At 40.4% G+C, this 27,583-nt stretch overlaps 1 protein-coding gene across 30 annotated transcripts in view; it reads right to left on the bottom strand.

Annotated features, from left to right (window-relative positions):
• The window catches only part of RBFOX1 (RNA binding fox-1 homolog 1), a 1,477,709-nt gene that overhangs the window by 447,366 nt on the left and 1,002,760 nt on the right, over positions 1–27,583 (bottom strand). The window contains exon 1 of one of the 30 annotated variants that reach the window (XM_082199136.1): positions 18,231–18,692. The exons of the other annotated variants lie outside the window; for them this stretch is intronic. Coding sequence (XP_082055262.1) covers positions 18,231–18,248 — 18 coding nt within the window. The 5' untranslated portion in view covers positions 18,249–18,692. Of the gene's footprint in view, positions 1–18,230; positions 18,693–27,583 lie in introns of those variants that run through there. 30 annotated transcript variants of the gene reach the window in all.

Consider the following 27,583-nt stretch of genomic DNA (forward strand, 5'->3'; position numbering starts at 1 on the left):
ACTGCTTTTATTTAATTCATTCATTCCATGTCTTTTGAAACAACTTTACAGCACCAGGTGACATCAGAGTGATTTCCAGAAGATCAAGGGGAAACAATATCATAACAATTTCACAGAGCACAGTTAAATCATTGACAGCAAAATAAAACAGACTCAAGGCTCAAAGTAGTACTACCACAGCTCTCAACATATAGAAGAAGAAGAAAACAAATACAAATGAGTTTTCACCTAGTGGTGAAACCCCATCAATGGCATGGCTAGCTGGGGAACAGGAGGCATTAATGGACTGCAAAATTATTGGGTCACAATAGGCCTATACAAAAAAAATAAAAAATGGTTGATGCAGTGGCGTAGCATGGGGGTGCAGGGGGGGCCGGCTGCACCGGGCGCAACATCTGGGGGTTAGGGTTAGGGGCCGCAAATCCACGGGTTAGGGGGCGCAAATCCATGGGTTAGGGGGCGCAAATCCACAGGTTAGGGGGCGCAAATTACTTGCCTTGCCCCGGGTGCTGACAACCCAAGCTACGCCACTGGGTTGATGATGCATCACATTATCAACAGTCCTAGTTTGAAACTACTGAAAGGTGTTGTTGTTTTTAAGTATAATCATGTCATCTTCCTAGATGATGCCCTCACAACCAATGATTAAGCAATGCCTATTGATCTTCTTCAGTCAAATGGCGTGTGAGTGAGACTGCATGGCTGTGTTGATGCTTTTGTGCATGAGAAAGAAGGAAGAGAATTCTCAATAAATTTCATCTAGCCCTTTTCTGGAGCAGCAAAATGCATTACCATCCCCACTTCGGCTGACCACAATTTTTATTATCGCTATTGGATTTGCAGGGAAGTCAGTTTTATACAGCGTAATAAACTGCCGAGTGCTAAAGTGGTTTCCTCTATTACTGAGGCCCATGTATTAGATTTAGTGAAGCGCAATATCGGACTTCAGATATTGCAAGGTTGAGAATCAAATGTCGCTGGGCTTAATGTCGTCAACCTGACAAAGACATTGACCGATTAAGTAGCAGTCACTTATTCAGATGTGGAGTGAGGTTTGGGCTTGTCTTGCTGTGTTTTCCTATTCAGAAAACTACCCAACTAGTTCTGTGTGAAAATTACTTTAGGCTCGAGTTTCTCAAACACTCCCATCACGTCACACCCATCCCTGTGCCTAGTAGCAAAGTGTATCTGAAGTCAAGGAACAATTTGCATGACAGCCTGGGATAATGGTGCAAAACTGTGCCCTTTGCTGAATGTCACCTGACACATTTATTTATTATAACATTTCCATACTACCTACTCCACCAGTCTCAATATGTTTGACAACTTCAGAAAAAGTAAAAACAGAAAATGACCTTTTTTAAGAAAGAAAGAAAGAAAGAAAGAAAGAAAGAAAGAAAGAAAGAAAGAAAGGAAAAGATATAACATGCCCTGCCACATATTAAGCATGCACTGTCTCTTCTTTTTGATGCTTACCAAACACCCTCCCCTTCCAGCAAGTCTTTGCAGTGGATATTGTCCTATTTTAAAATCCCATTCTGTATTGGGACCACGCCTGGCTCGCCAGAGCAGCGTTGTCACGCTGGCCACGTGACCCGGAAGTGTCTTCGGACAGCGCTGGCCCCCGGCCAATAGATGTGAGATGGGCGCACAAACCCCAGAGTCTGTCAAGACTGGCCCGTTCGGGCAAGGGTACCTTTACCTTTACCTTTAATAACCATTTTAGTGGAGATTTGGAGAAGGGTGTGGCTGGGAAAGTATATTCATGCGGAAGTCAAATAGAATAATATTACGGGTTAAAAACACACACAGACATGCAAATGTGTGTGTGCGGAAAACATGCAAATGGGGTAGAGCAGCTGCCTGAGACTTTATAAAGCTAGATGACTCGATGGTCACTCTTGGTATAAAATAGCTTCCTATAGCCATACATTGTGTTTAAATGCCATAAACATCTCTTTTTCTGGGACAGCCATTCTGGCAGATGGTTTCTGCCCTCACTGCAACTGTAAATTCAGTTGCTGTGCTTTAATTTACCTCATAGGAACAAAAAAGCAGCCATTATTTAAATGCATCTTGGCTGTGATAGGTTTTTATACAGGGGGAGCTTCACCCCAGCCCTACCCTGGAGATGCTAGATATTGGACCTGGGACCTTCTGCAAGCAAAGCAGGCACTTTATCCATGAGCTGCGGACTTTTCCCTAACTTAATCCACAGTGACATCAACTATTGATAATCTAGTCTGCTGTGGGGAATTGGTGGCAGTTCTTTCAGTACCTTGGACAGAGCCCAAGGAGGAGACAATTGGCTCTGATAGCTCCTCTTCCCCCCTTTTTTCCTTTTTCAACTGAGCTCTTTCATACTCCCTGAGACAGCTCTGTGTCCTGGATATTGGAACCTGGCTTGGGAACTACAGTCTCTGCAGGTTGAGGCCGGGGTGTGTGTATCAAACTTGATTACCAAAGGATCCCTAACTGTTAGGCTTGAGCTGAAGGTGGGGGTTGAGCCCTGTACACAACTGGCACACACCATCCTCTTTAAGTATGTTACGTAGCAATTAAATATTTATATTCACAGACAAAATTTTACCAATGCACAACCTGACAACAGCAAATGTAGAACATGGAGAGCACTTTCAGCAGTTGTGGGAAGTAGACAATTTCACTTCTAGACTCTAAGAAGTGATAGAATGTTTCTTCAAATTGTAAGCTCTTTAGGACAGACTTGGCATTTACTTTTTTTTTGCTCTGTAACCTGCCATGTCCACAATGTTTTTGTAGGGAACGGCAGGTTGGAAATTTATTTATTTAAAAAAATAAAAAATAAAAAAATATAGACACACAATTTAGTTTCCTATATCTGTTCCAAAGGTTTTATTGATTTTATCTTTTTAAGAAACAATTAGGATGGTTTCATGTATATACTTGTAGTTGGTTTGAAGCTTTTAGCCATGTTTTATCTATAGTGTGATTGATACATAGCTTGGATAATTTTTTTGCTGAAGCAGTTTATAAATCAACAACAGCATCAGCATCACCAACAACAATAATAAAGTAATAATCATAATGCAGATCATTATTGGAGAGAAAATAATGGGGAAATAAACAGGTTTTTAGAACACTGAACATTAGTTTTTTTATCTTTTGGAATGATATTTTTCAGGAGAATACACATCCATATAATTTATTCATGTTACTGCCATGTACTATATTACATACCTATGTAAGCATGAGTTGTTTTCAGTAAGATATTATTAAAAGCATCACAACCATAATAGCTATACCAATAATAGTAATCATTACAAAGTCACTTTCTAGTCAATGTCCAGATATTCCTGCAGAAGTCATATGAAGGACACACAGCCCTAGAAATATTAGGTTCACCATGCCTCTTTACTAAATACTTGCACACAGGAAATGAAACTGTGACAAATGAATCTATAGAATCCAAAGGCAGAAAGTTCTTTGTTTTACTAATCCTTAACTAAGCATCCTTCAAGTCTGGCTGCTCCATCCACCTTAGATGTTAGCAGCGGAAAGCAGCTTAATGAATCATTTAATTGTGAGTACCTTGGCATCCCTCTAGACAATATATATCACTTCACCCACCCCCCTTCATACACATATGATTTGAGCTCATTTTAAAATGTAATTTTCAACTTGTAATAGTCCATGGTTCAAATATGGAACCCAGCAACCTACGTTCATTCTTTAGGGAGCCTACATTTTTGTTATTCCCACTGAGAACTATGAGGAACAACCTTGAAGAAGTGGAGAGGATGTCTTCATAGTAAGCCTACTTTGCCATTAAGCACCATGATACAGTCCACTCCAAATAAAACACAGGGATCTGCCTTACACTGACTCAGAGCAATGTTCCAACTAGCTCAGTATTATCTCTGCTGACTGACAACAGCTCTCCAGGATTTCAGGTACGGAGTCTGTCCCAGCCCTATCTGGAGATGGTATCGGATTTATGTATAAGCTAAACAAGCTATCGCTTAGGGCCCCCCCCCCCAATATACTTCTTCTGAATTGTATTTCACTATTAATATACTTCTTCTGAATTGTATTTCAGTTCAACAATTACTTTGATAAAATACATATTTTGTTAGGTGCAAATGGCTTTAGATACCTATTAGGTCCATAAATTACCATATAGCATATATTCAACACAAAAACCAGTGGCAATTTGTTGTTAACAACAGCTGGATATAAAAAGGGCCTCATTACCTTCAGTAGCTTAGGGCCTCATCAAATCTAAATCCGGCCCTGGTCAGTGGTTATGTTTTACCTCCATTGTCAGAGTAAGCATGCCTATGGATGTCTGATGCCAGGGAGTACATGTGGGGAGAGTGCTCTCATGCACTGGTCCTGCTTGTGCGCTTCCCACAGACATATGGTTGTCCACTGTGATAAAAGAATGCTGGACCACATGGCAGTTTGGTCAGATCCAGCAGGGTCTTCTTATCTTTTAAAGGGGACTCTTTCTTCCTGTTTGTCTTCAAAGCTGCCAGAAACCCGACACACTCTTACATGGGTCTTTATCAAACACAGCAAAACAAAAAAAAAAACCCCAAAAGACTAGGAATGCTTAAAGTAGTCTTTGCCTGCTTGAAATAAATGCCCATGCTAGCTATGCCACTGGCATGTTGCCCAAAGCAAAATTCAGTATGTTCTTGTAGATTCACCCTTAAGGAAATCCTCAGAGGAATTCTAAGGGAAGTCAAAGGAGCTAATAAAAATAGTAGAGAAAGTTCTCTCAGGGTGAGTTCTGCACAATGCTGCCTGGGCAACAGGTTTTGGCTAATGCTTAATTCAATGAAACTTGCTTCAAGTTCCTTGGGCAACAGAGTCCCAGAAATTTAAAAGGAAGACAAATGGAACTCCACAAAGACCAGCATAATATTTTATGGAAGATTCTCACATCCCCTAGTCTAGCCTTCATCAGGCTGGTATATTCCATATCTTTTGCACTACAATTCCCACGAGCCTCTGCTATCATGGATGTCCTCAGTGCCAGATTTACGTATAAGCCAAACAAGCTATAGTTTAGGACCCCACTCTCTTGCCCCCCCCCCAAATAAAATAAAGGAAAAAACACCTGGATGTACATTTCCAAAATTTAAGATAAAAAACAAATAAAATAAAACCTACATACAACAACAGTGTTTTGTGTTGTGTAGGCTCCTATTTGTTATGTGCAAATGACTTTAGATACCTATTAGGTCCATAAATTACCATATAACATATATATTCAACACAAAAAACAGAGACAATTCGTTGTTGACAAAGGACAGCTGGACATATAACGGGCCCCATTACCTTCAGTAGCTTAGGGCCTCATTAAATCTAAATCCAGCTCTGGGTGTCCTGTATGGGACTAGAGAACTGAATGACAACTTGTGGAGAAGCGTAGCTTTCAATGGATGCCTGCGTTTCTGTTTGTGTATTTATTTGGAAACTATGAATTAGGAAGGTTTGTTTTTAAATGTGAACTGAATCAAATTTCTCCCTCCATCACTAGTTCTAGCCCAAATTATTTGCAGGTCACGAGGTATGCTCCCCTTTAGAAAAAAACTAAATCTGGAACTCTGGAAATCTGGAAGAAAAAAAATCTGGAAATCTGGAAGTATATCATTGTTCCTATCTAAACAGGACTATAATCATATAGAAGTCTTCTCTGTGTTGTGGTGCCTTGATTGTGGAATATCCTCAAGCCACAAATATGACTGGTGCCAACACTGTTGTCATTCTAGCACCAGATTGAAAAGGAATTTATCTGCCCCATCATTTTAAGCTGATGGCAATTTTGTTTTGTTCTTAGATATTTTATTTGTTTTGAATAATGTATTTCATCCTTTTTTGTTGTGTATTTTATGATTTGATTTATGTTCAGTACCCAGGCTTGTTATCTGTGCAGGTGAAAGAACAGATATAAATACTTTAAATAAATAAGAACCCACAAGAAGCAGGCTTTAGAAACGTGTGCCTGGATGCACAAACAGGTACCCCAAATCTAAGAATCAAAGCTATACTGGCAGAGTCTCTGTCTTCCTCTCAGCAATAGTATCAATCACCTGTTGCATAGAAGCATGAGAGGGGCTGGGTCTTGCCCTTTGCTTCCTTACCCACCTCCAAACATGGCTTGGAGAATCGCCATATATATCACTATGCCTTTGGATAGTATTTTTATGGGAAACAAGGATTTGAACTTTTGCTTTTAAAAAATGCACATTGAGAGTTTAGGGGGACTAAGAATTTTGTAGTTACGAATAAGTAGAACTCTTGAAATGGAAGAGCTCATTTTAAAGCAGAGAGAGGACTTCAAGCCTGAAATTTCATCAGCGACACTTGTTCTGCTCTCCCTCCCTCTCAAGAGCAAAGGTATCAGGGGAACAGACATTTACAATATACATGTGGAACTCAATTGAAATACATGCAGCTGGGTTTGAAGGGGGGGGGCAGAATTCTCCTGAAAATTAGGCTGTGTTTTCTAATCTCCCAAAAGTTGCTGCTTGGACAGTTTTCATTTTTGCAAAATGACAAGTGATACTTCATTTTTAGCAAAAGGTTAATGCTAAGTCTCCCAACTTTTATAAATTGCCCTCTTTCCATAAAATAAACTCTTGCATGCTGGTGTGTAAGATTAGAGAAAAATGTTCAGGCTGCTAAAAATGGATGGATTTTGCATTTCAAGGTGACAAGTACAATGTCAGGCACAATCAATCGATCACTGCATAATTATTATTGCAAATGATCCATATCCATGCTGCAAATCTTAAGGAGAATTTAATGAAGCAGTAAGCACATCAATAATAAGATCTACTTGGTCTCTGTTAAATCTATCTATCCATCTATCTGTCTATCATCTATCTATCTATCATCTATCTATCTACACACATGTGCAAACAGCCCCCACCCCCCCCCACACACACACACAGAGAGAAAGTATACATACACATAGAAATCCTATGCAAATATTTAAGAAGGAAAATGATGTAGAAATCTTGAGTACTTATGATGTGATCCATCCAAAGATAATCACTTGAAGCCCTCTCCTTTAGAAATCAATAGGACTTAGAAGAACTCAGTTTTGGCTAAACCATTTCCGTCTCCCATGTTTTTGTTCCATTCCCCTCCCCTCTGTATTGATACAAACGAGAAACTCAATAAACCTTTGCAAGCATAAAGTTCTTTCTTTCTTTCTTTCTTTCTTTCTTTCTTTCTTTCTTTCTTTCTTTCTGTATTTTTATACCATCCTCTCACAAAATATCAAGGTGATGCACAGCAATATAAAAACCTTCCACAAACAATTGAAAGTGGTATGCAACCATCATTCAAATGAATGGCTACCCAAGAAAATCTCAAACAACTGCATAAGCCTGACAGCATAGGAAAGTCTTCAGGAGATGCCTGAGAGTTAAAAACCAGGATGCCTGCTAAATCTACTAGAATAGTGTTCCACAAGACAGAACCAGTGACACAAAATGCCCGACTTATAGTTGAAGCCAGTCAGGGAACAGCTAACATACCAATACAGTAAAAGGCTGCCCATATTCAGAGTAGGCTACCCACTCTGGTTTGCATGATGTGCTGTTTTATGCATGATTCATCTGTGGCTGCAGCATTTAGTTGCATGTGTGAGCATCAGAAGAGACTGGATGATCCAAACACACACAGTGTATGGCAAAATGACCTGCACTACTCATCCCTTATGGAGACTGAATGGAAGGTGTCAGGGCCTTCTTTACCCGGGAGTGCAAGGGGTGCAGGGCACCCGGGCGCCAAATTCTGGGGGGCGCCAGGCACCCGCCACTGAAGCCGCCTAAGCTCTTAACTATCTACCTGTTATGAAATAATAAATAATTTTGATCAAGCTAGAAATTTGGCACCCAGGCGCCAAATTCTGGGGGGCGCCAGGCACCCGCCACTGAAGCCACCTAAGCTCTTAACTATCTACCTGTTATGAAATAATAAATAATTTTGATCAAGCTAGAAAAACAAAATACATATATACCTAGGTATTACCGAAATGTATACCTACTGTTTCATTAAAGGACTTTGTGCGCTCATTTACCAAAGACATGCCACATCAGCGGCAGCGCTTGTCATTCACAATGTCGGTGCTAAAAGAGCAAATAAAAGTTTGTCTCTTTTTCCTCCCTTCTTTGGTAAACAAGAGATAAGGCGTAAGCGTGGTGTCTGACATAAGCATAGTAAAAGTTAATTTGGGGGCTAAACTAAATTTTGGGGTGCTGGGAGGATCTTTGCACTCCAGCAGCACATATGTTAAAGACGGCACTGGAATGTGTAGTCACAAATCACAAAGGGGTGTATCATGCAGACTCCTGTTAGGAAACTCTGCTATCTGTTTACATCATGAAGTGCTCCAACAGGCCCATGCAGGTAGCGTACAGAATTATCTGCTGTTATCAGAGACAGGCACAAAGGCAACATCAGAGTAGATGATCATGCAGAACTGCAGCAGGCAGACTCCTTCCTGGGCAAGCCCTTTAAACCCAGGCAAATGGTTTGTGAGTTTCTGCATTGTCCTGCAACAAGGACCATGATATAACACAATGTAGTTTATGTCTCCCCAAAGCTACAACTATGGAAAAGTAGTTTAAAACTGAGAGGCTGATACAGGATTTTTCATTGTCAGTTTCTAGGAAAATTCACTTAGGATGCATGCTTCAGGGAGTTTCAACCACTGAAGAATTGGGCGGCGGCAATGAGGGGGGGGGGAGAAAGGATCTTGATTTTGACTCCAGGGCTTACAATTTACTGCGCTCCACTTTGGGAACCCCTAAGTCTATCTGTATTGGAAGGATCAGTAACACATGTGCTGCCCTTTGGCTGTGCATAAAAGGGGTGAATCAGATGTGTGCACGCACAGGCACAGAAAGACACACACACACACTCCAACTGCAGTCTGCCAGCCTGAAGCAAATGCAGAGTTGAGTTTTTGGAAAGGCACTTCAGTGCTATGTCTTTTTTTGTCTTTGTTAAAAAGTTTCTTATCTAATTCACACTTCCTAAAACAATACAGAAGCTCTCCTTCAAATTACAGAGTTCTGCTTCAAAATTCACACTTCCCTGATGGGGTTCTCCAACCAACCCAACCCCCCCCATAGAATATACGCATGAAAATGCATATATCAGTGAAAATAAATATACAAAAAGAATGCACCATATTTGGTTAAACAGCTAGAGCAGGCAAAATTCCATACAAACATGTGTATATTAGGGAAATTGTTTGCTTAAAAAAAACTGGAAGAACTGCCCCAGGACTTTAAAAAATCAAGTGTCTTGAGCAGAACTGATGGCAGGAATAATGAGAAATGGAGGGAAATCAAAACTGACAAATTTGTTCATCCTTAATTTTGATGAATGGCTGTGCAAAGAAAAGGGGGCCTATCAGGCTGTAAAACCGTAAGCTGCTTCATCATATTTCCATTTTTCTTTCCACATTTCATTGTATCATGGGGAAATTCAACTGCACCAGTTGAATCACTGCCTGGTGTACAGATCTTAAACGGAACGCTGGCTGGGAAACAAAACAGACAACCAGTCATTTTAAAGGCAGTCTCTGGCTATGAATTGGCCCTGCACTAGCTTAGTCTACACAACTACAGGTCAGTTTCAAATATTACAAAGGCTACCTACTGGGAAAGCTTTTGAATCCTCTGTTAGCTAATTGTGGTTTCATCTTCATTCAGCTTGCGCCTTTTCAATTGGACCTTTCATTCCCAGCCCCAAGATTGCTCCTTTGAATTCAGACTTGCTCCATTATTCAGCGTTATTGAGTCAAATGCCCTTGAAGATGCTTGAAATTCATATGTGTTCCCAATTATTAAACTGTTCTGCTTTCTCTCCCCCCCCCCCATGTAAATAGCAAAAGACACATATTATTAAACCACTGTGGTCATGCCGTCCGCTACCAAACAAGAAGCTTTTTCATTCCCTTTCTGTAAAGTCTTACCCAATAGTTGTGAGAACTTGAGAAGCATTGGCAATTTCCAACTAATATGTTTGATACCTCTTAACTGTGCACTGTTCAGACAACTACATAACCACTCACAAAGTTATTTTGAAAGAAAAGGGGAGAGAGAGAGGAAGGAAGGAAGGAAGGAAGGAAGGAAGGAAGGAAGGAAGGAAGGAAGGAAAATGCAATGTGGAATTGCTCAGCCAGGGCACATTTTTCAAAGGATGTAAACACTTTTGTGAAATGAGGGGTCTCCCATCACAGAAAAAGAAGACGCTAAGGCTGCACGGAATTCCCTATGCATCCTCCTTAAATGTCTGACACTCTCCAATACAACATAAATATTGCCATTTTCAAATTGGGAAGAAAACAAATCAAATCTTGGATCTGTGTTTCCAGGAGTGAACCAAAAAGAGAAATCTCTGGATACTTGCTAACTAAACTACGATGGTTCATTGTCCTTTTCCATGGCTGAACAGAGTTTTAATTTCAGAAAGAAATAAGCTTCTGCATTAGCATGTGAAGGACCAGAACTACCAAACACAGGAGATCTACCTTCAAAACTGCATGGGTCACAAAGCTATCATTTGATCACAGGAAACTGCCTGAACTGGAGTTAGACCATCGATTTGCCCAGTAATGTCTACACTGACTCGCAACAGCTCTCAATGGATTCAGGGTGGGAACATTCCCAGCTCAACCTGGAGATTTTAGGGACCAAACATGGGATCTTCTTCATGGAGAATATATGATCTACCTATAGCCGCCCTCCCTCAATATTTATTAGGCATTATGGTTATGTATGCAGTGTGTTCCAAAACTAGTTCAGTGGTATGGGGGTATGGGTGTACGGGTCTAGAACTAAAGGCTTTCCTCTTGAAGTGTCTTGACTTATTTCAATTTTCTAGAAATAGCTAAGTGGAGATGGGTGGATCTGCCTATCTGCAGCTCATGCCAATTTTGCATTGTATTCATAAGTTTGTCATATCCCATTTTAACATTAATTGATGGGTCTATTTTTTAAAAAAAGTATTTGAATATGTATTTTTAACAGAATAAAAATGTAAACATATATATATTTTTATCTCAATGCATACAATTCCAAATGTAATTTATCCTACATTATACTTTCACAATGCATTTTGATTAGGGATAGGTGAATATGTCATTTTTTTTGGTCATTTTTCAAACCAAATTCAGTTCTCCACATTTTTGTCTCAGAATAGGTTCCACAACATTAAACAGCCAATTCCTATTATTGTGCGGAATGGACTTACTGATAAGGCAGCTTCAGTGGTGAATTGGGTATATAATGGGTGAGATTATTTTTTAATGTATCCCAGTCCCAAGCTAGAACCAGCACTTGGACTTAGCCCACTATGTAACTGGCATGCAGGAGAATTCTTTCAGCAATGGCATAACGTGGTGGCAATAATTTATGTGGTTTTATTGGATGGGGTACCTCTGTTAAGTATCTTTTTTCTATTGCACTCCCCTGTCATCCTTCCAACCCCTACTCCCCTGACATGCTGGAAAGCTAATTGGTGCCCCTTGAATCAAAGTGTCTTCATAGTGCCAATACCAAACATGAAGTTCAACAATAGTGGCTACTGATGTGAGAGAAGCATGAGATAAAATGACCTGGAAATGAATTTTCTGAGATAATAGCCGGGTTTTAAGAGGCTTCTGAATGGTCTTCCCTGATTTGTTAGAAGGGCTTTCAAAGAATATAGTACTTTTTTTAAAAAAGCAATACTTCTTTTATTAAGATGCTCAGGGTAATTTCATCACCCCCTCCACAAACACAGATTATTTACTATTAAAATTTGTTTATGGATTAAATTTATTTCCTTCCTTCCCAAAGGAGACCAGGGCAGCAAACACACAAGTGACAAAACAGCATTCTCCCCTGGCTATATAATATGTAGCAGCAGGGCTGTGATTGAAGCAGCAGCCCTGCTAGGCTAAAGGAGGAGTTCGGATTGTCACAATCCTAATGATGCAATCCTGACTCAAACTTTTAATGTGGCAGTACCTACACTTTGGAATTCCCTGCCTATTGATATCAGGCAGACATGTTCACTGCACTCTTTTCTGTGCCTGCTAAAAACAGTCTTACTTAGAAAAGCCTACCCAGATGTTTAAAAGTGATGCAAGTTTTAATCTGGGTTGTTGTTGTTTTTTTGTCTACTGATATTTTTAACTTCTTGAATTTTAAAAATTCTTCTTAATTTTTCTTATTGATTTTTCTTATTGTTTTAGCTTTTTCAGTAAACAGATTTGAGGGTTGCTGTCTTTAGCAATCAAATGGTGTATACATTAAGTCCCATTAAATCCAGCAGAATTTACTTCTGAGGCAGTATATGTCATTAGGATTGCAGTGCATGGTTGGTGACCTCTGGTCTCAGGCTGCTATGCCCAATAGAGGAAAGGACCCATCGGAAGACACATTCTAAATCCTCATCAAATCTGGAACAAGTCCGATCCTCATCTTTACTGCTCTGTGTGTATCAGATGAAGCCACTGGAGATCCAGTGGTTCCCAACTTTGTCTTCTGGAACACTGGGAAATAATTCAGCTGACTCTGTGCACCTCCTTCAAAAGTTTGCAACTCCCTCCCCAAAATACCCCCATAGCTGAGATGAGTGCCCCTGGAATTTGAGCACAAGGTTCTTCCTAATGTACCTTTAATAGCTGAGAGTGGCCTGTCAGCTGACAACTGAGGATAGCTCATGGAGCCACCAATGATGGTCCCTGATTTGCCAGAAAGACTGTGAAAGAAATTATCGTCCAAGGAGTGGAAATCATAGGATAGCTGAGATCCTTATGCTGTGCCATATTGTGAAATGGAGCACGCTGAAGGGAATATTTGCAAATATGTCAAGTTGTCTCCAGATTAAGAAAACTGTCATGTGAAATTTTAAATTGGGGATGAATGCCCAGCTTCTGTAAAATGAACCTGCATTACTTGTACACACTTGCATAGGGATAGATCCCACTGAACACAGTGGAAATTTCAAGGAAACAAAGGTCTGCGTTGCTAGTCTTGCTAGCATATCACTTGGGTGTGTGTGTGTGTGTGTGTGTGTGTGTGTGTGTAACAAATATGAAAAAAATATAAGCTGCCAAATGTCAGAAACCACATAGCATTGTATCTCCTGTATATAGAAGTGTTAATTGCTAAATACCACTGCACAGCTCTTATGAAACACAGTCAAACATTAAAGATGCCACACCAACTGTCAAACACTGTAAACAAACACCAGTGTGTAATTCCAAATCAACGAAGTCAAGTATAATCAGATGTCAGGAGCAGATATCATGGATCTGATGACTGTGCATCAAGTATATTAAAATTTAGAAATTTGGTTCTGGCCCCACCCACTGCTCTTACTTGTGTTAAACAGAGATCTTTCCCAAACATGTTACCTGAGATCCATTTAGTTACGGATGTGGCTGAACTACCTGTCCCATCTGGCCATTGGCCATTGGCCATTGGCCATGCTTGCTGGCACTGAACACCTGGAAGGTCAAAGTTCTCCACCTTAGCTGCAAACAGTCTGCAGTAGTAGTAGTAGTAGTAGTAGGTGTGTTTGTGTGTGTGCGCACGCACGTGTGTGTGTGTGTGTTTACTATGCATTTGGACATTTCTTATGATATTGTAATCAATTTTTGTAGGCTAGTTCCTGAGATCAAAGTGCAGGTTTTCATCTGTGTTTGCGTATTATTTGACATAATTTTGAATCAAGATGGCAGACTTTTCAAAACTGCCGTGTTACTGACAAAATCGTGCATGACGGTGACTGAGATCAATGAGCAGGTATTTGTCTATGTTTGGATACAGCTGGATGCTATTTTCTATCAGGATGGTGAACTGAACCTTTCAAAACTTAACTGTTTTAACCACTTTTTTTTAAAAAAATGGTTCCTTAGAACACAGACTACAAGGCTACTAATTTTATATATAAAAGACTGTGTATAAACCAATCAAAATAAGCTTCACCCAGTAATAAGTGGTACACCAACCACTTTCCCCTAGAGTAAGGCCTCAATCTTCATTTTTAAATCTAAAATGGCTCCGTCTGAGGCATGGCAATGCTGATGACAACAGTGGCAGAGACAGCAAGTGGGAAAGTGGTTAAAAACCAAAACCATCCCTGGACTCTGTCTCATGGACTCTGAAAGCTAGATGTGTCATTCCATGCGCCAAAGTCCACACTGAGGTAACTATATATTACTCTTTGAACGCAGAGTTATCCGTTTCCATCTAAAGATGGGCTAGCTTCCTCAAGTCCAATTTGTTACTGATCACTGATAAATGGATATAGGATGTGCCATAGATTGGATTTGATGCAGTTTGCATTTAAAAGCGCATTTCAGTAATCTACACTTTCTGAAACAATCCAAGAATAGAAATGCAGCCATCCATTGGAATTTGCACTTCTCTGAATTTTGCAACCTTCAGGCAAGTAGCTTGTTCAATGGTGCATGGACTAAGGTGAAGTGTGCATAAAAGTGTGTATATTAGTGGAAATATCATGCAAAAACACACTATGTTCTGGGAAATGAGTATATTAGGCAAAAAAAAATATGTATATTGGGAGGAATTTGCATGGAAATGCTGATGAACTTTCCTAGAACTTTAAAAAAAATCACAAACTGTAACATCGAGAACTAAGCTTAGCAGTGGAAAAAAGAGAGAGAAAAACCAAAATTGACAGATTCACCCACAGACAGCTCAAAATTAAGACAGATCCTTCCCATGCCACAGAGACCTATCCACAAACTCACGGATCTTGCTGGGAGTGTGAGAGACCATAGCACCACCAGGGAACATGCAAGTCTTTTGCACTCAAACTGAGCAGCCAGAGAATCAAAACTTAAAACTGATATCACACATTAAATGGCTATGTATAAGGAAAAACAGGCTCACGTGTCAACACTGGGGTTTGGGATAATGTTGATCCTGTGGAGGGACCCTATGTTATATACACAGAGGGTCTTTCAGATCCTATAATGAAAAAATGGTTTTCAGGCCCTTATCTGAGATCAGACCCTGAATTTTAATCTTTCTACCTGTTGAAGGACTTCATATTGGCTTTCTGTGCTGTGTGAAATAAATCAACTTCCTGTATGAAGAGTCACTGTGCCTATGCCATTGGACAGCATGAAAAAGATGTTTATGAAGCTAGGGATCACTCTCATTATTATTACTTTTGGGGGGAGTGTTACAGAAATCAATTTGATTGCTAGAATATAGCCCAGTTTTTAACTCTGCACATGCCTAGATCTGAATTCTGATGAGAAAATGAGCATTTGAGCAGACTATAAGACTTTAAAACTGACTTCTTGTCTGCATCTTCTGGGTTTTGCACAACCGTAAGAAATATGTATCTACATATCGAGATTCACTCGCATGGGGATATTGCACAAAACAGCTTAAAAACATACACTGGATTAACAACTTCTTCACACACACAACGTTTCTCAAAATTCAACCCTTCATCGTTCTGGAGATGCCACACTATCAATGTACACTAGAGGAAATGATATTCTTGGAGAGCGAGGGAATTCTGAATTCCAAATAGGAGACCTTCATAGTCTGAGAAAAACTTCACTGACTGCAAAAAAAAGTTAATGCATCCACTATATACATAATAAGAGGCAACACACCACCACTATCAAGTGATTTCCTGTTTGCATTACTAATGGAAACAAAGAGTGAAATACCACTAAGAGAACCAACTTAATTTTCACACGGGCTATGCACTCCAAGTAATATTCATATTATTGGCTAGCAGAGGCATAATTATATGAAATACTGATGTTAGTGTTAACATGGAGTCCCCTCACATCAGACTGTTTTAGGGATTTCCACATTTTATTTCCAAGACACAAGATCTCTGCTCACTGAAAGAATTTAAACACCTAGGGAGAGAGAAAGAAAGAAAGAAAGAAAGAAAGAAAGAAAGAGACTCAAAGATCTATATATTAGATGTCTGTGAGTCTTAAAACTACTACTATGCAAAATAAATAAATAATACAATTAGATTCTAGTTATAAGCTGCTTGTGGGATATTTTCTTATTTCTGGGAGCAACAGCATCTGAGGATAATGAAAGCACTTAATTCCCAGCATGAAGCCAACTAATCTGATTTTGAGATTTTTTATTTTATTTTTTAAATAGTGGCTGATATACCCGCATAGCCAAATTAATATTGGAAAATGGTGCTGAGTACTTGGATTGGATGGTGGGGGAGGGAGTTTGCGGGGTGATATATATTTAAAGAGAGCAACCCTCTTCACATTGATGAATGTTGCTAATAAAAATCTGAACTGCTGTAAAATACTGGTCAAAAAGAAGAAAATAGAAATTGAAAGACTTGGCTTTTAAAGGTCAAAGATTAATTACTAAGAAAGCAGGTCAGTGAGTTTTCTGAACCCAGGAGAGCATGCTGTAGAAACCTATGTGTTATTGTGCATTGGGTTATAACAAACAGAAGGTACCAGGAATGGCTAGGGGGAAAAAGTTCATAAATAATATGAATTACACCTCTTCATCTCTCCTCTGCAGATAATGAAAGGCTGAATTGCTACCTGTAATTAAACTTTTTTTTAAAAAAAAAGTTTTCTAATCAGCAAAGCTTTATGTAGCCAAAAGTCACATGCAGGCATAACACACACTCACATACACACCACAGGCCAGAAGGTACTAATATTGTGTTTTAATCAATTCCGTCCATATGCAATGCAAATGTGGAACTACCAGTGGCCTCGTGACTTTTATTTCTCTGCCCCAATAAATCTGTCTGTTTTATTCTAAGTGAAAGCTGGGGAGTGGGAGGGGGAATAGAGAAAGAGAAAGGGGCAGGATCCAATTTCACAGAGTTTGCAAATGCAAAATTGTGAGGATTTGTTAAAGGAAGAATGTATATATGCATGCTTCTGACGGCCAGCTGATATCAAATTCGCCAATGAAAGGCATAGTCAGTGACTGGATTCCTTTTCCTTTTTTAACGAAGAGAAAAAAGAATGGGGTTAGCAAAATAAAGAAGTCACAATTCACAGCGTGCCTCCGTTTGGGAACTGCATGAATAGATATTACTGAGGGGAACTAAGCTGGACAGAGTCTGCCATGTAAAAGGGACCGTCAGAAATAATCAGACTTGCTGATTGGTGAAGCTTTTGAAAGCACCGCACAGGTCAAGGAACATAAATAAGTTGTGTAAATGCCGAAACACGATGCCTTTTGTACATCTGTGACAAGTTAAAACAATTTATCACAGGGTCAACAGAAATGAGAAAGCTGGGCGGGAGGTGGAAGTCCAGGATTCCTAACCAAGAGCAGTTTGCAAAGAAAAGCAGAAAATTCACAAGGAAAAGTCGTACGGCATTTCTGCTACATATTTAGCCATTTACAACGTGAACAAACGGTACCCATGAAAAGTCCCGAAAGATTGCACTCTTTTGATTGTAGAGCAGGAGCACATCTGCATTGCTTACAAATGACTCTGCTTGTGTGCTTAAGCACAACCACATGATTTATCACACTAATTCGTTCCCGTATTTGACCACATCCCTTAGTACACATTGCAACCTTATTCTAGCTCCTTACACTTTCTAAGAGAATTGAATCCAAGGGGGTGTTGCAGATGGGGGGGTGGGACGACAACAACAGGACAGTGCTGAACATACAACTGCATAGGGTTGCTTTCCTGCACATTTATAGTTGTCATTTACCTGAAGCAACCTAGGATAAGCGACAAGATTACAGCTATCACTGACATCCGGTTTCAGGAGTGCAATTCAGAAGTTCTAATCAGCCTCTCGGCATGAACATTCCTTGGTTAAAAAAAAGAGAGAGCAAATTCTGTGTGCCCACAAGTGAAGAATCATGCGTTTTCCATTTTTGTTTTATTGGCATCCCCTGAAAAATCTCAGACGCATACTGTTTGGAAATGTGTTTCAAAAAACCCAAGCACATGCACACACACTCACACTGAGACCCAGCAACATTTTACTACAAAGGCTGCGTATTCAAAATGAGCATAGTGCAATATTTCAGAAAGCAGCTTGTTTATAAAAACCACTCCACACAAACCTGGCTGGACAACTCTCCTACCACACAACCGGCATTTAGACACATTTAAAAGCTATACATCACTCCCAACAAACTCAATATAATAGAAACAACAACAAACAACAGCAAACAATGAGATTGACATGGAAATAAACTACCTACCCATAAATACATCATCATCTTGAAAGGGGGGAAAATCAAGGACTCTGCCAGCAAAAACGGAAGTCTCCTTTACTTCACTAAGTATGTCGGAAAGGAAAGAGAGGAGAAAAAAGAGAGAGAAAGAAAGAACTGTGCCCAGTGGGTAGTTAAAAAAAAATCTTGCCTTTTTCTGTCAAGTCTTTACAGTTTTCTTCTTTTTCTTATACAAGTCTGTTTGTTTGTATGGTTATGAGAATAGCACACACTCGTTCAACGTTTCAGTCGCTTTCCCCCCCCTGTGGGAGAAGTGATTGCTTCAGGCTGCTTCCCCCCTCCTCGTTTTCCTCTTCCGTTTTTTTCCTTCTTCCTTTCTTCCCTCTCTTCCTCCCTAACTCTGGCTGTCCTTTCTTGACTGTCAAGCTTCCTTAGGTAACAATTCTTGGTGTGTCTGTTTAATGAGCAGATCCGTGCACTAAAAGGCAGCCAACTACAGTAGTAGAATCAAGAGAGTGAGAGAGACTGTGTGTGTGAGAGAGAGAGAGAGTGAGAGTGAGAGAGGGGAAAAAATATTATTATTAAATAACTAAGGAAGACTCCACGCAATGGACTGAAGGAATGTTACATAAAAGATATAAAAATCCTTAAAACGTCTTGAAGAACAGAAAGAAAAAGAGTAAAGCAAAGCAAGAGATCCTAATGGCTCTCAAGCCATCACCTCTTTTTTTCCTGCAAAGGGAACCTGTTTCCTTTTTTTATTATTAAAATAATGATAAAATCTCACATTTCAGAACCCCCTCCCTTTAACTCAAAGTGATGATCCCATGGAAGAGAAAGTATTCTCCCTGCATCCCCTCTTTATCTCTTTAAATGTACTTCAGATAAAAGCAGCTGCTAGACAGGTCAAGGCCTTACCAATCTTATTACTCTAACACAAGAGTGTTCAACATACTTTTCTACAGCCATCTACTGACTTTACGGTGCTATTGCCACTGCTGTTTAAGCCCTGCTGAGAGATACCCGAGTATATGTGGAGCAGGGAAATGTTCTCTCTCTCTCTCTCTCTCTCTCTCTCTCTCTCTCCACCCCCTTCTCATTTCTTAAAATATATATATCTGAAGATGGCTGGGAGACTCGTGGTTAGAGGATGAAGAAACCCTTCAAGTATAAAATGCAACCCCCCCCCCCTTTTTTAAAATCAAGACAAGTTTCTCAATAGTTTTCAATAGAAGGCAGATTATTCATCATATCAAAACAGGCTTTGCACACAGAAACACACACATGTGGTTCAAAAGGGCACCACTTTCTTGGGATTCTGTGGTGTAGAATTTAAACTTGTCCAGCTCAGAAAACAAACAAACATATTTAAACTGTTATATCAAAACTATAATTTGTGAAATTGCATGAATCACTACCAAAAGACGCAGTGTGCAATGGGAATATACAATGTTGGGCTCGTTTATCCTGGACAACACCAACAATGTGTGTGTTTATAGAAAATAATAAATTAATAAAATACTACTCCACATCCTGGGGCAGGGGCATGAAAGAACGACAACATAAGTGATCGTTGTAACAGGAGGATATGAAATAATCAAAACCAGTGACAATTATTGGTTAAACTTTTGCAATACATGCATTTGGAAAGATGTAACCAGGCAGTAGATTGTGCAACATTTCATAGATTAAAACAAACTGTTCTGGAAGTGGTCCTGTCATCTTTCTGAGCATCACACACATATGTGGTATACTTGGGTGCATGTGTGTCCTACTTTAGAGAGGATAGTCCTCTTTCTTAATCTGCATCTATGCTTGCATATTAGCATATGCAAATCAAGCTCTTTTGCAGGGTGCCACATTTCTCCATTTTGAGGGGTGCATAAGTGGCCCCCCAGTATGTGGGCAAACACTATTGTTTCACATTGCTGAAGGCTCTTATTGACCTGTGATACACAGTGCACACTTACGGTACTTTGCAATGGCCTACTTAAAACCAATTTACAAGCAGAAAAAATGGGGGGGGGGCTGTTTGTTTATTTTTGGTTAAAAATAGAGTGGGGAAATTACAATTGTTGTAAAGCCTATTATCACCCTTAACAGCTGAGCATAAACTTCACCAACTGCAGTCTGGGAAATGGCAAGCTATGCATAACAGGGCGATGTTAAAACTCATGCCCATGAACTGACATGTGTGTGGCATGTGCTTTAAAGAAAATATGGACTCAGAGATTTAACTTCCATAGAGCTGGAGGAAGGGGGCAGAACCTGCAGAATGACACTTACAGTAAAGCCACAATAATAACATCAAAAACTAAATTGAGAAAAGGCATCCTCACCAAAACACATAGGGGGAGGAGTAATTAATGAGGAGCAGATAACAAAAAATATGTCTCTATTTGCCTATATATATATATATATATATGCTTTCGTAGATTTTCACGGGTACAGGAATGCAGGTTTTGGTGTCTTCGGGTGTCTTCCCGTGTAAGAGATTATATATAATCACTGAAATAAGTAGAAGACCATCTGACTTTTCCCAGGTTCTGAAGTTCTACAATGCCTGGCCTTTTTTTCTGAAGTGAAACAGAATCATTTGGCCTTTTCCAATGTTCTGCTTTATATATCTGGATTTAGTACAGAGCTCTGTGTGAGCTCACTTTGCTGCAGCTGAGTTCCTTTGTACCTTTCCCCCTTATTTTACCAGTGCAGACATGCACTAATTAAAAAAAACACAGCAAAAGGGGAACAGGGAACAGTTTTTTATGTGATTGTACATTTGGTCACATCAAACTTGTACCCCCTTTGGAGTTTCACAAATGTGCCACATCAAATGTGGGCATCAGCAAAAACACAACAGCAGAAGAATATTGAGGCAACCATAGGTGTAATCACATCAATATTTCTTCATCAGGGCACATGTGAAGATCAGTAGCATGGGGGTGAAGAGGGGCATATAAATTAACTGAAGCAAATGAAAGCAATAGCACTCTGCACATGTTCCATTTCCAGAACATTTGCTGCATTTGAAAATATTTGTCAGGAAGCAGGAAAGAGTGGTCTCAGGGGCTGTGCCCGCAACCCCAAGTTATACAACTCCTGCCCCTGCTGCTGCTGTCATTACTGGGGGTAGGCAGAGATCTTTTGTATGCACAGAGGCTCATCACATAATTTATAACATTTATGGTCCACACATTGCAGAAGCCTTCATGCATAGTGAAGTGGTCTCAAGTTAAATGGAGATTCAAAAGAATTGGAATCCAGGGCAGAGTGAACATGGGGAACATTAAATGCAGGGAATGAGGCTCATCCTTGGGAAACACACTTCTAAAACTGGGACATGCAACAAAATGTTAAAGTGCAGAATGCTGCTGTTCAGAATACCAATGACATCAACCACTCCATCTTCTCCCTCGGTATCTGCTCCCTCCCAAACATTAATCAGCACCCAGTGGCCTCTGAGCATACTGTTCTCCTGGGCTGATTTTGGGGTCCCCCCTTCCTTTGTTTTTCTTTCTAAATATTTTGTGTACACCTGCAAACTTCGAAGTTCCTCTAGGCTTATAAATGTCTCCTTCTTATAAGACTGGGGGAGGCATTCCATTCAGTTCACATTTAAAGATGAGGGTACCCAATCCACACTATGAAATGATATGAGAACCAAAACACAGCTATCCTTTGAAATGCACATTTTTTCAAAAAAAATTGGAAATTTTGCAATGCAGTTTTCCAGCCAAGTAATGTGAATAAGAATCCATATGGTGATAAGTGTCTGAAAAATGGCCATATCAGAGGGAAATAACATTTGGGGGGGGGTGTTTGCTAAATTGTATCTATTAGGCAAAAATTAATGCAAACATGTATTAGCAAATATTGAATTGAAATGCTGATGAATTTTTGATAATTGTTTTATTTAAAATAAATTGCACATTGATGGAGAAATGTGGAGAACTGAACCTAAGAGAAACCAAAGTGAACAGATTCTCCCATCTTTCTATATATGGGCAGTGCAGTTTTGGTGACATAATGAATCGTACTCACAGCCTGTATATGAGAAATAAGGGAAGAGATACATACTGAAAGAACTGGCTCCTAATTCAGACCCTCCTTTAATTTAAGGGGGAAATGTAGTTATATTTGTGGCTGCTCAGTCAACCGGTGACAAAGTCCTGCCTTAAATGAAGTCCCTGGGAAGCTACATCTCCAGCTTAATCATACAGGGCAAAATATTGTGTAAATAATTTAAACACATCAGCTAAATCGTTGAATCATTCAGTGTGCCGTGGCCATTGGCAAATGGAGTGGCACTTGCTAAAGCAGCCCACAATGAGGTTCGCTGTGAGATATGATCGCAAGGGGCGTTTGGGAGCACAAACTAAAATCTTGATGATGAAGTGAACAGCAGTTGAGAGATCTTTAAAGACCGTGGCATCTGGAAGCATTTCAGTGTGCCACCCTAGGATGCTCATATAAAACTATGCTTCCCTGAGACCAACTAAATACCACTTCCTTGCGCAACAAAATCATGTTTCAAGTTCTGGTTCGTTTGGAGTTTTAAGGAACCCTTTAGCAAGCAAAGCATGGGTTCCACCACTTAGCTATTCTCCTTCCTACCCAAGGCATTTGTTTATTCACCTTTTCAAATACTTCTAAGTCTATATCCAACATTGTGGTCCTTAAGTTAATTACTGAGCATTGTGTGCTGTTTAATGTCTCTTCTGAATCCACAGCAAATTAATTTCATTGACCCAGTCCTAGTATTATGAGAAAAGGGACCAAAAATAAAATAAAGTGAACCTATCCATTCACTCTGTCCATCCCATTCAGACTCATCAAGATGCATACAAAGCCTAGCCACAAAACCCAGAATGCCTTTTATGCTTTATTTGATGGAGATGGTAGACCCAGAAGCGTATTTGTGCAGAGGCTGCACACAGGCAAATGGTTGGGGATCAGGTATCTAAAGAACTGCTACTTCCTGCCAACAGTCCACTGAGATCTTCATTTGGTGAACTCTGGTGCCCTCAGCTGGCTATCAGGGGGAAGACCTTTTCAGTGGTGGCCCCTCTTCTCTGGGAAAACCTCCCCAAACTTCTGTAAGGTACTTTTACCTTTAAGTGTCAGGTTAAAACTCCCCCCTTTTTTATAAAGACTCTTGGCTGACAACTTTTTGATGACATTGTTTACTATTTTATGGACTTTTAGATTTTAACATAGTTTAACAATTTCCCTGTGGCAGACAGACAGTTCTGTTCTTCTTTATTTGCAGATCTTCCTGTTGCTTAATTTTATTCACACCGTTGTACATGAGGTACATCGTCAAAACAAAAAGTGACTAATAAATGTCATAGATAAATCCTACAGAAGCATCTCAGCGCCAGCAACTGTCTTAATATAAGGGCATTTGAAAATAGGCTTCTTTCCCATATGTGCAATTTATCTGAATATGTGATTCTTGAATCAAAGACTTGAATAAGCACAGCATAGACAGGGGGGCAAGGAAGGAGATGGCAGAGTCTTTAGACTGGTGTGTGTGTGGGGGGTGCTTTTCAGGTTGGTGGACCAGATTTTTATCTCGCCACCCCTGGTGATGTCAGGGGATGCTCTACTTTGAAGCTAGTTTAGAGTCTTGCAGGTATCCCAGTGTGAATCACTCTTCATAAGAAGTTGCCCTATGGCATCGCACTATGTGGAGGGCACTAGCTAGATGAATCTATACACGTGGTCTGAATTTTGATTCCTATTCACCCAGGATGAAAATGAATGCAAGGCAATTTGAGAAACAACAACAATAATAATAATATCTCAGAACAATGTATCATGGCTTATTTTAAAACAGGCAAAGAAGACCCTAGGCCACAATTCCTATAGTTTAGGTGTCTCAATGAAAACAGTGTGTGTTCCCTAGCCCTCAGCACACTTCTGCTGGCAAAACGACCATGAGCAGGGTCCCAGACACAAACAGCAGATCTTAAGTAGATTTGAGGAAGAGATTCCTGAAAAGTGGAAAAGCTCATTTCAAGGCCAAAGCCAGCACCTTGAATTGACCCCAGAAAAAAGGGGAGCCAACAAAGATGTCATAAAGTTGTCCTAATAGGGCTCATTCTGCAAACCCCCAGAGACAAAGCTGACTTGAGCATTCCAAACCAACTGAAGAGATATGCAGTTTTCACAAAGCAGTTCAGAATTATCTCACATGATTGAGACACCTACTGTCAAAGATATGCACAGAACAGTTCTGAATTGCTGTTGTTTGCTGCATGTATCTTAATGTTCCCAAACATTCATTGTACTTGTCACACAGAAGCAAGGGGGGGTGAGGAATCACAGTTTTGAATCAGTGTTTTCCATCACATGTACAACTGGCTTCCCTCTGAACTATACAGGCTAAATGCATTAGCACATTTTACGAGGTATATGAAACAGCTTGTGCAATTAAGCTGCCACCCACCCCACCCCTACACACACACATACATTTTAAATTTGCTAACTTTTGCCTATTCCACACAGGCTGAATAGGTGGTTATATATTCAGAAGCAGAGCAATGCACAGTGCCTCTGTAACACCTCTCCCTTCTCTCTAAGTCAATAGAGACTCAATGGGCAAATCATTCTATATTTGCTGGGCTCTGACCACCTTTGCCTGAGTTCACCCCTAAATTTATTCCTTCCCATTTCTGCAACAATCTGCAAAGAAATAATACTTTGCACGAAAATTCACATTTAAAAGGGAATTCAAATATGTGTTTCTAAATGCATTCCCTCTCCAAACGCACATATTGAAATACATTTTGTCTCCAAATACATGTAGAATATATGTGGTTATTCATTTGTTTCTGCCTTTGAATTGAGAACCATATAGAACATTCAATAAATGAGGAAGCTGGTAAATAAACAAATTCCAAGTGAAACATTAGAATGGGAGGTGTGGCGCAGATTTGGTCATATTGGCATTCAAAGATTAAATCCCCAACCCCCAACACCCAATTAATCTCTAGTCTGAGAGTTCCAGAAGTATCAACAAAAACCCGAAGGGTTTACTAAGAACCCATATATGGTGGTACAATGACTAGGGAAGAAGAGTGTTGAGCTACTACAGCTCAGGTTTATGTTGCAGTAATATATAGTAAGTATCTTATCCCAACCTAATCATTGCACTGCATTTTGTCAGGAGGTCCATTTCCGAAAGGGATCTTAATGTGGTACCACCTCCCATTTGGAACTGTCTCCCATTACACAACACTCAGGTATCATATCTATGGTCTTCTCTCCCCTTTCGACAAACCCTCTCAGTGGAGATTTTTAGACCAGTTGGTAAAGGTAAAGGTAAAGGTACCCCTGCCCGAACGGGCCAGTCTTGACAGACTCTGGGGTTTGTGCGCCCATCTCACATCTATAGGCCGGGGGCCAGCGCTGTCCGGAGACACTTCCGGGTCACGTGGCCAGCGTGACAAAGCTGCATCTGGCGAGCCAGCGCAGCACACGGAACGCCGTTTACCTTCCCGCTGGTAAGCGGTACCTATTTATCTACTTGCACCCGGGGGTGCTTTCGAACTGCTAGGTTGGCAGGCGCTGGGACCGAGCAGCGGGAGCGCACCCCGCCGCGGGGATTCGAACCGCCGTAGGCGCTGAGGCTTTTACCCACAGCGCCACCCGCGTCCCAACCAGTTGGTATTTGCATCAAATTTAAAATTGTTTTAATATAAATGTTTCAACTGTTATAGTTGTAATTGTGTTATATAGGTTTTATCGCATTGTGAAATCACTTCAGGCTCTTCATAGGGAGAATATTATAAAGGAAAAAATTAATAATAACAATAATACTTATCCTTTCCTCTTTTGACTCGGCATAAAGCTTCTCTAAATGCAGCTACCACACAACTGTCAGCAATGAGGACATCTGAAATCAACACCCAGTGAGACCAACCTGTTCACTTTTAATAATGATCCCTCAACTCAGTGTGGCTGCTGTGCCATATATTAGATTACTTCATATTAACTTAGATAATAATGCATTTTCAAATATCACATTAGAAGGAATTAGATTCCAGTGGTTAAACTGAAAATAAAATTTCTGATAGTGCTTTAGTGAATCTGATTCTGTGAGCCTCAGGAGTGCGGATGAGGCTCCAGAAGTTTCGAAAGGGCGTTTAAAGATGTTATTAATACGATAAAGGAGTATGCACAGTTATAGCACATGAATCATTTTTACATCAAAATTTCCCTGTTTTTGGAGCAGAGGCGCTCCACAGACAGCATATAAAAGTTCTCTGAACTGTGCCTCGGGGCTGTGTCAACTAATTATTTCTGTATTTGAAATTCTGTTCATTATGAAATTGATTACACCAATCAATTTTCCCCCATCTTTTCCCCTGAAACAAGTCAAATGGCACTCTCTGGTTCTCCTACCCATTCAAGGAAAGTACAGAGCTTTCCTTTTGAGATTATGAAGCATAGTTTTAGACAGGAAATTATTTTCTCCACACTGAATTGGACTCAGAGCTGAAGCATGCCAATCAGAACCTTGTAGTACAGCCCCTCTTGGGTACCCTACTTCAAGGCAGGAACTGCATCATTGAATGATCTCCTGCATCAAAATACTAATACTAATAATCCCTGCACACAGAAAATTAGCATGTGTTAATAAGAAGAGGTCTAAGCTATTCATATTCCTGATATATTAGCTTTGTTCATGCGGGGGGGGGGGGAGAGAAAGAGAGAGAGAACAACAAAATAAGGGGAAACATTCCAACATGTGATCTCTAACCATTAATTAGAAATGAAGACATCAGTACATTTCCCACTGTTATGTTTTAAGGTACAAGGATATTGTCAGGGAACTGACATCAGAGGAAAGGGAGTTGGTAGGGCTCCCAGAGACTGGGAGAGAGTCAGCAGCCAAAGCAGGGACAAGGAGGGGGAGCGAGGGGTCTCTGGAGGAGGATCTCAGTAATGCTGAGAGAGACGCAGCAGCCCAGGCAGGAAACAGCAGGGGAGAGAAAGGGGTGAGAGACACATCCAGCGAAAATAGCGGGGAGGTGTCAGAAGCAACTGCAGGGAGACCCATGCTTCGCCGGAAGCTGCCACGTCGTGAGTCCAGGAGACGCGTTTCCGTTAAGGAACTTCTTTGCTGGAAGCGCTTCCGCAGGCAGCCACTGTCAGACGCTACTAGTGACTAGAGCAGACATGTCTGAGGAGCTCTGTCACACACAGAGGTTTGTGGGGCCGCACAAACTCTGAAGGGGCACAATTTTAAGCACAAGCAGCTAATCATCCCCTGACAGCAGTCTGACAGTCTTTGTACGCTGCCTGTGCAGGAGAAAGCATCATGAGCAACCCAGCCGGAACCGGAGAGGCAGGGGTTGGAGCTGGTCCAAGCT

The sequence above is a fragment of the Podarcis vaucheri genome (genome assembly GCF_965113315.1).
Source record: "Podarcis vaucheri genome assembly, chromosome: 14".
NCBI classification, from domain to species: domain Eukaryota; kingdom Metazoa; phylum Chordata; class Lepidosauria; order Squamata; family Lacertidae; genus Podarcis; species Podarcis vaucheri.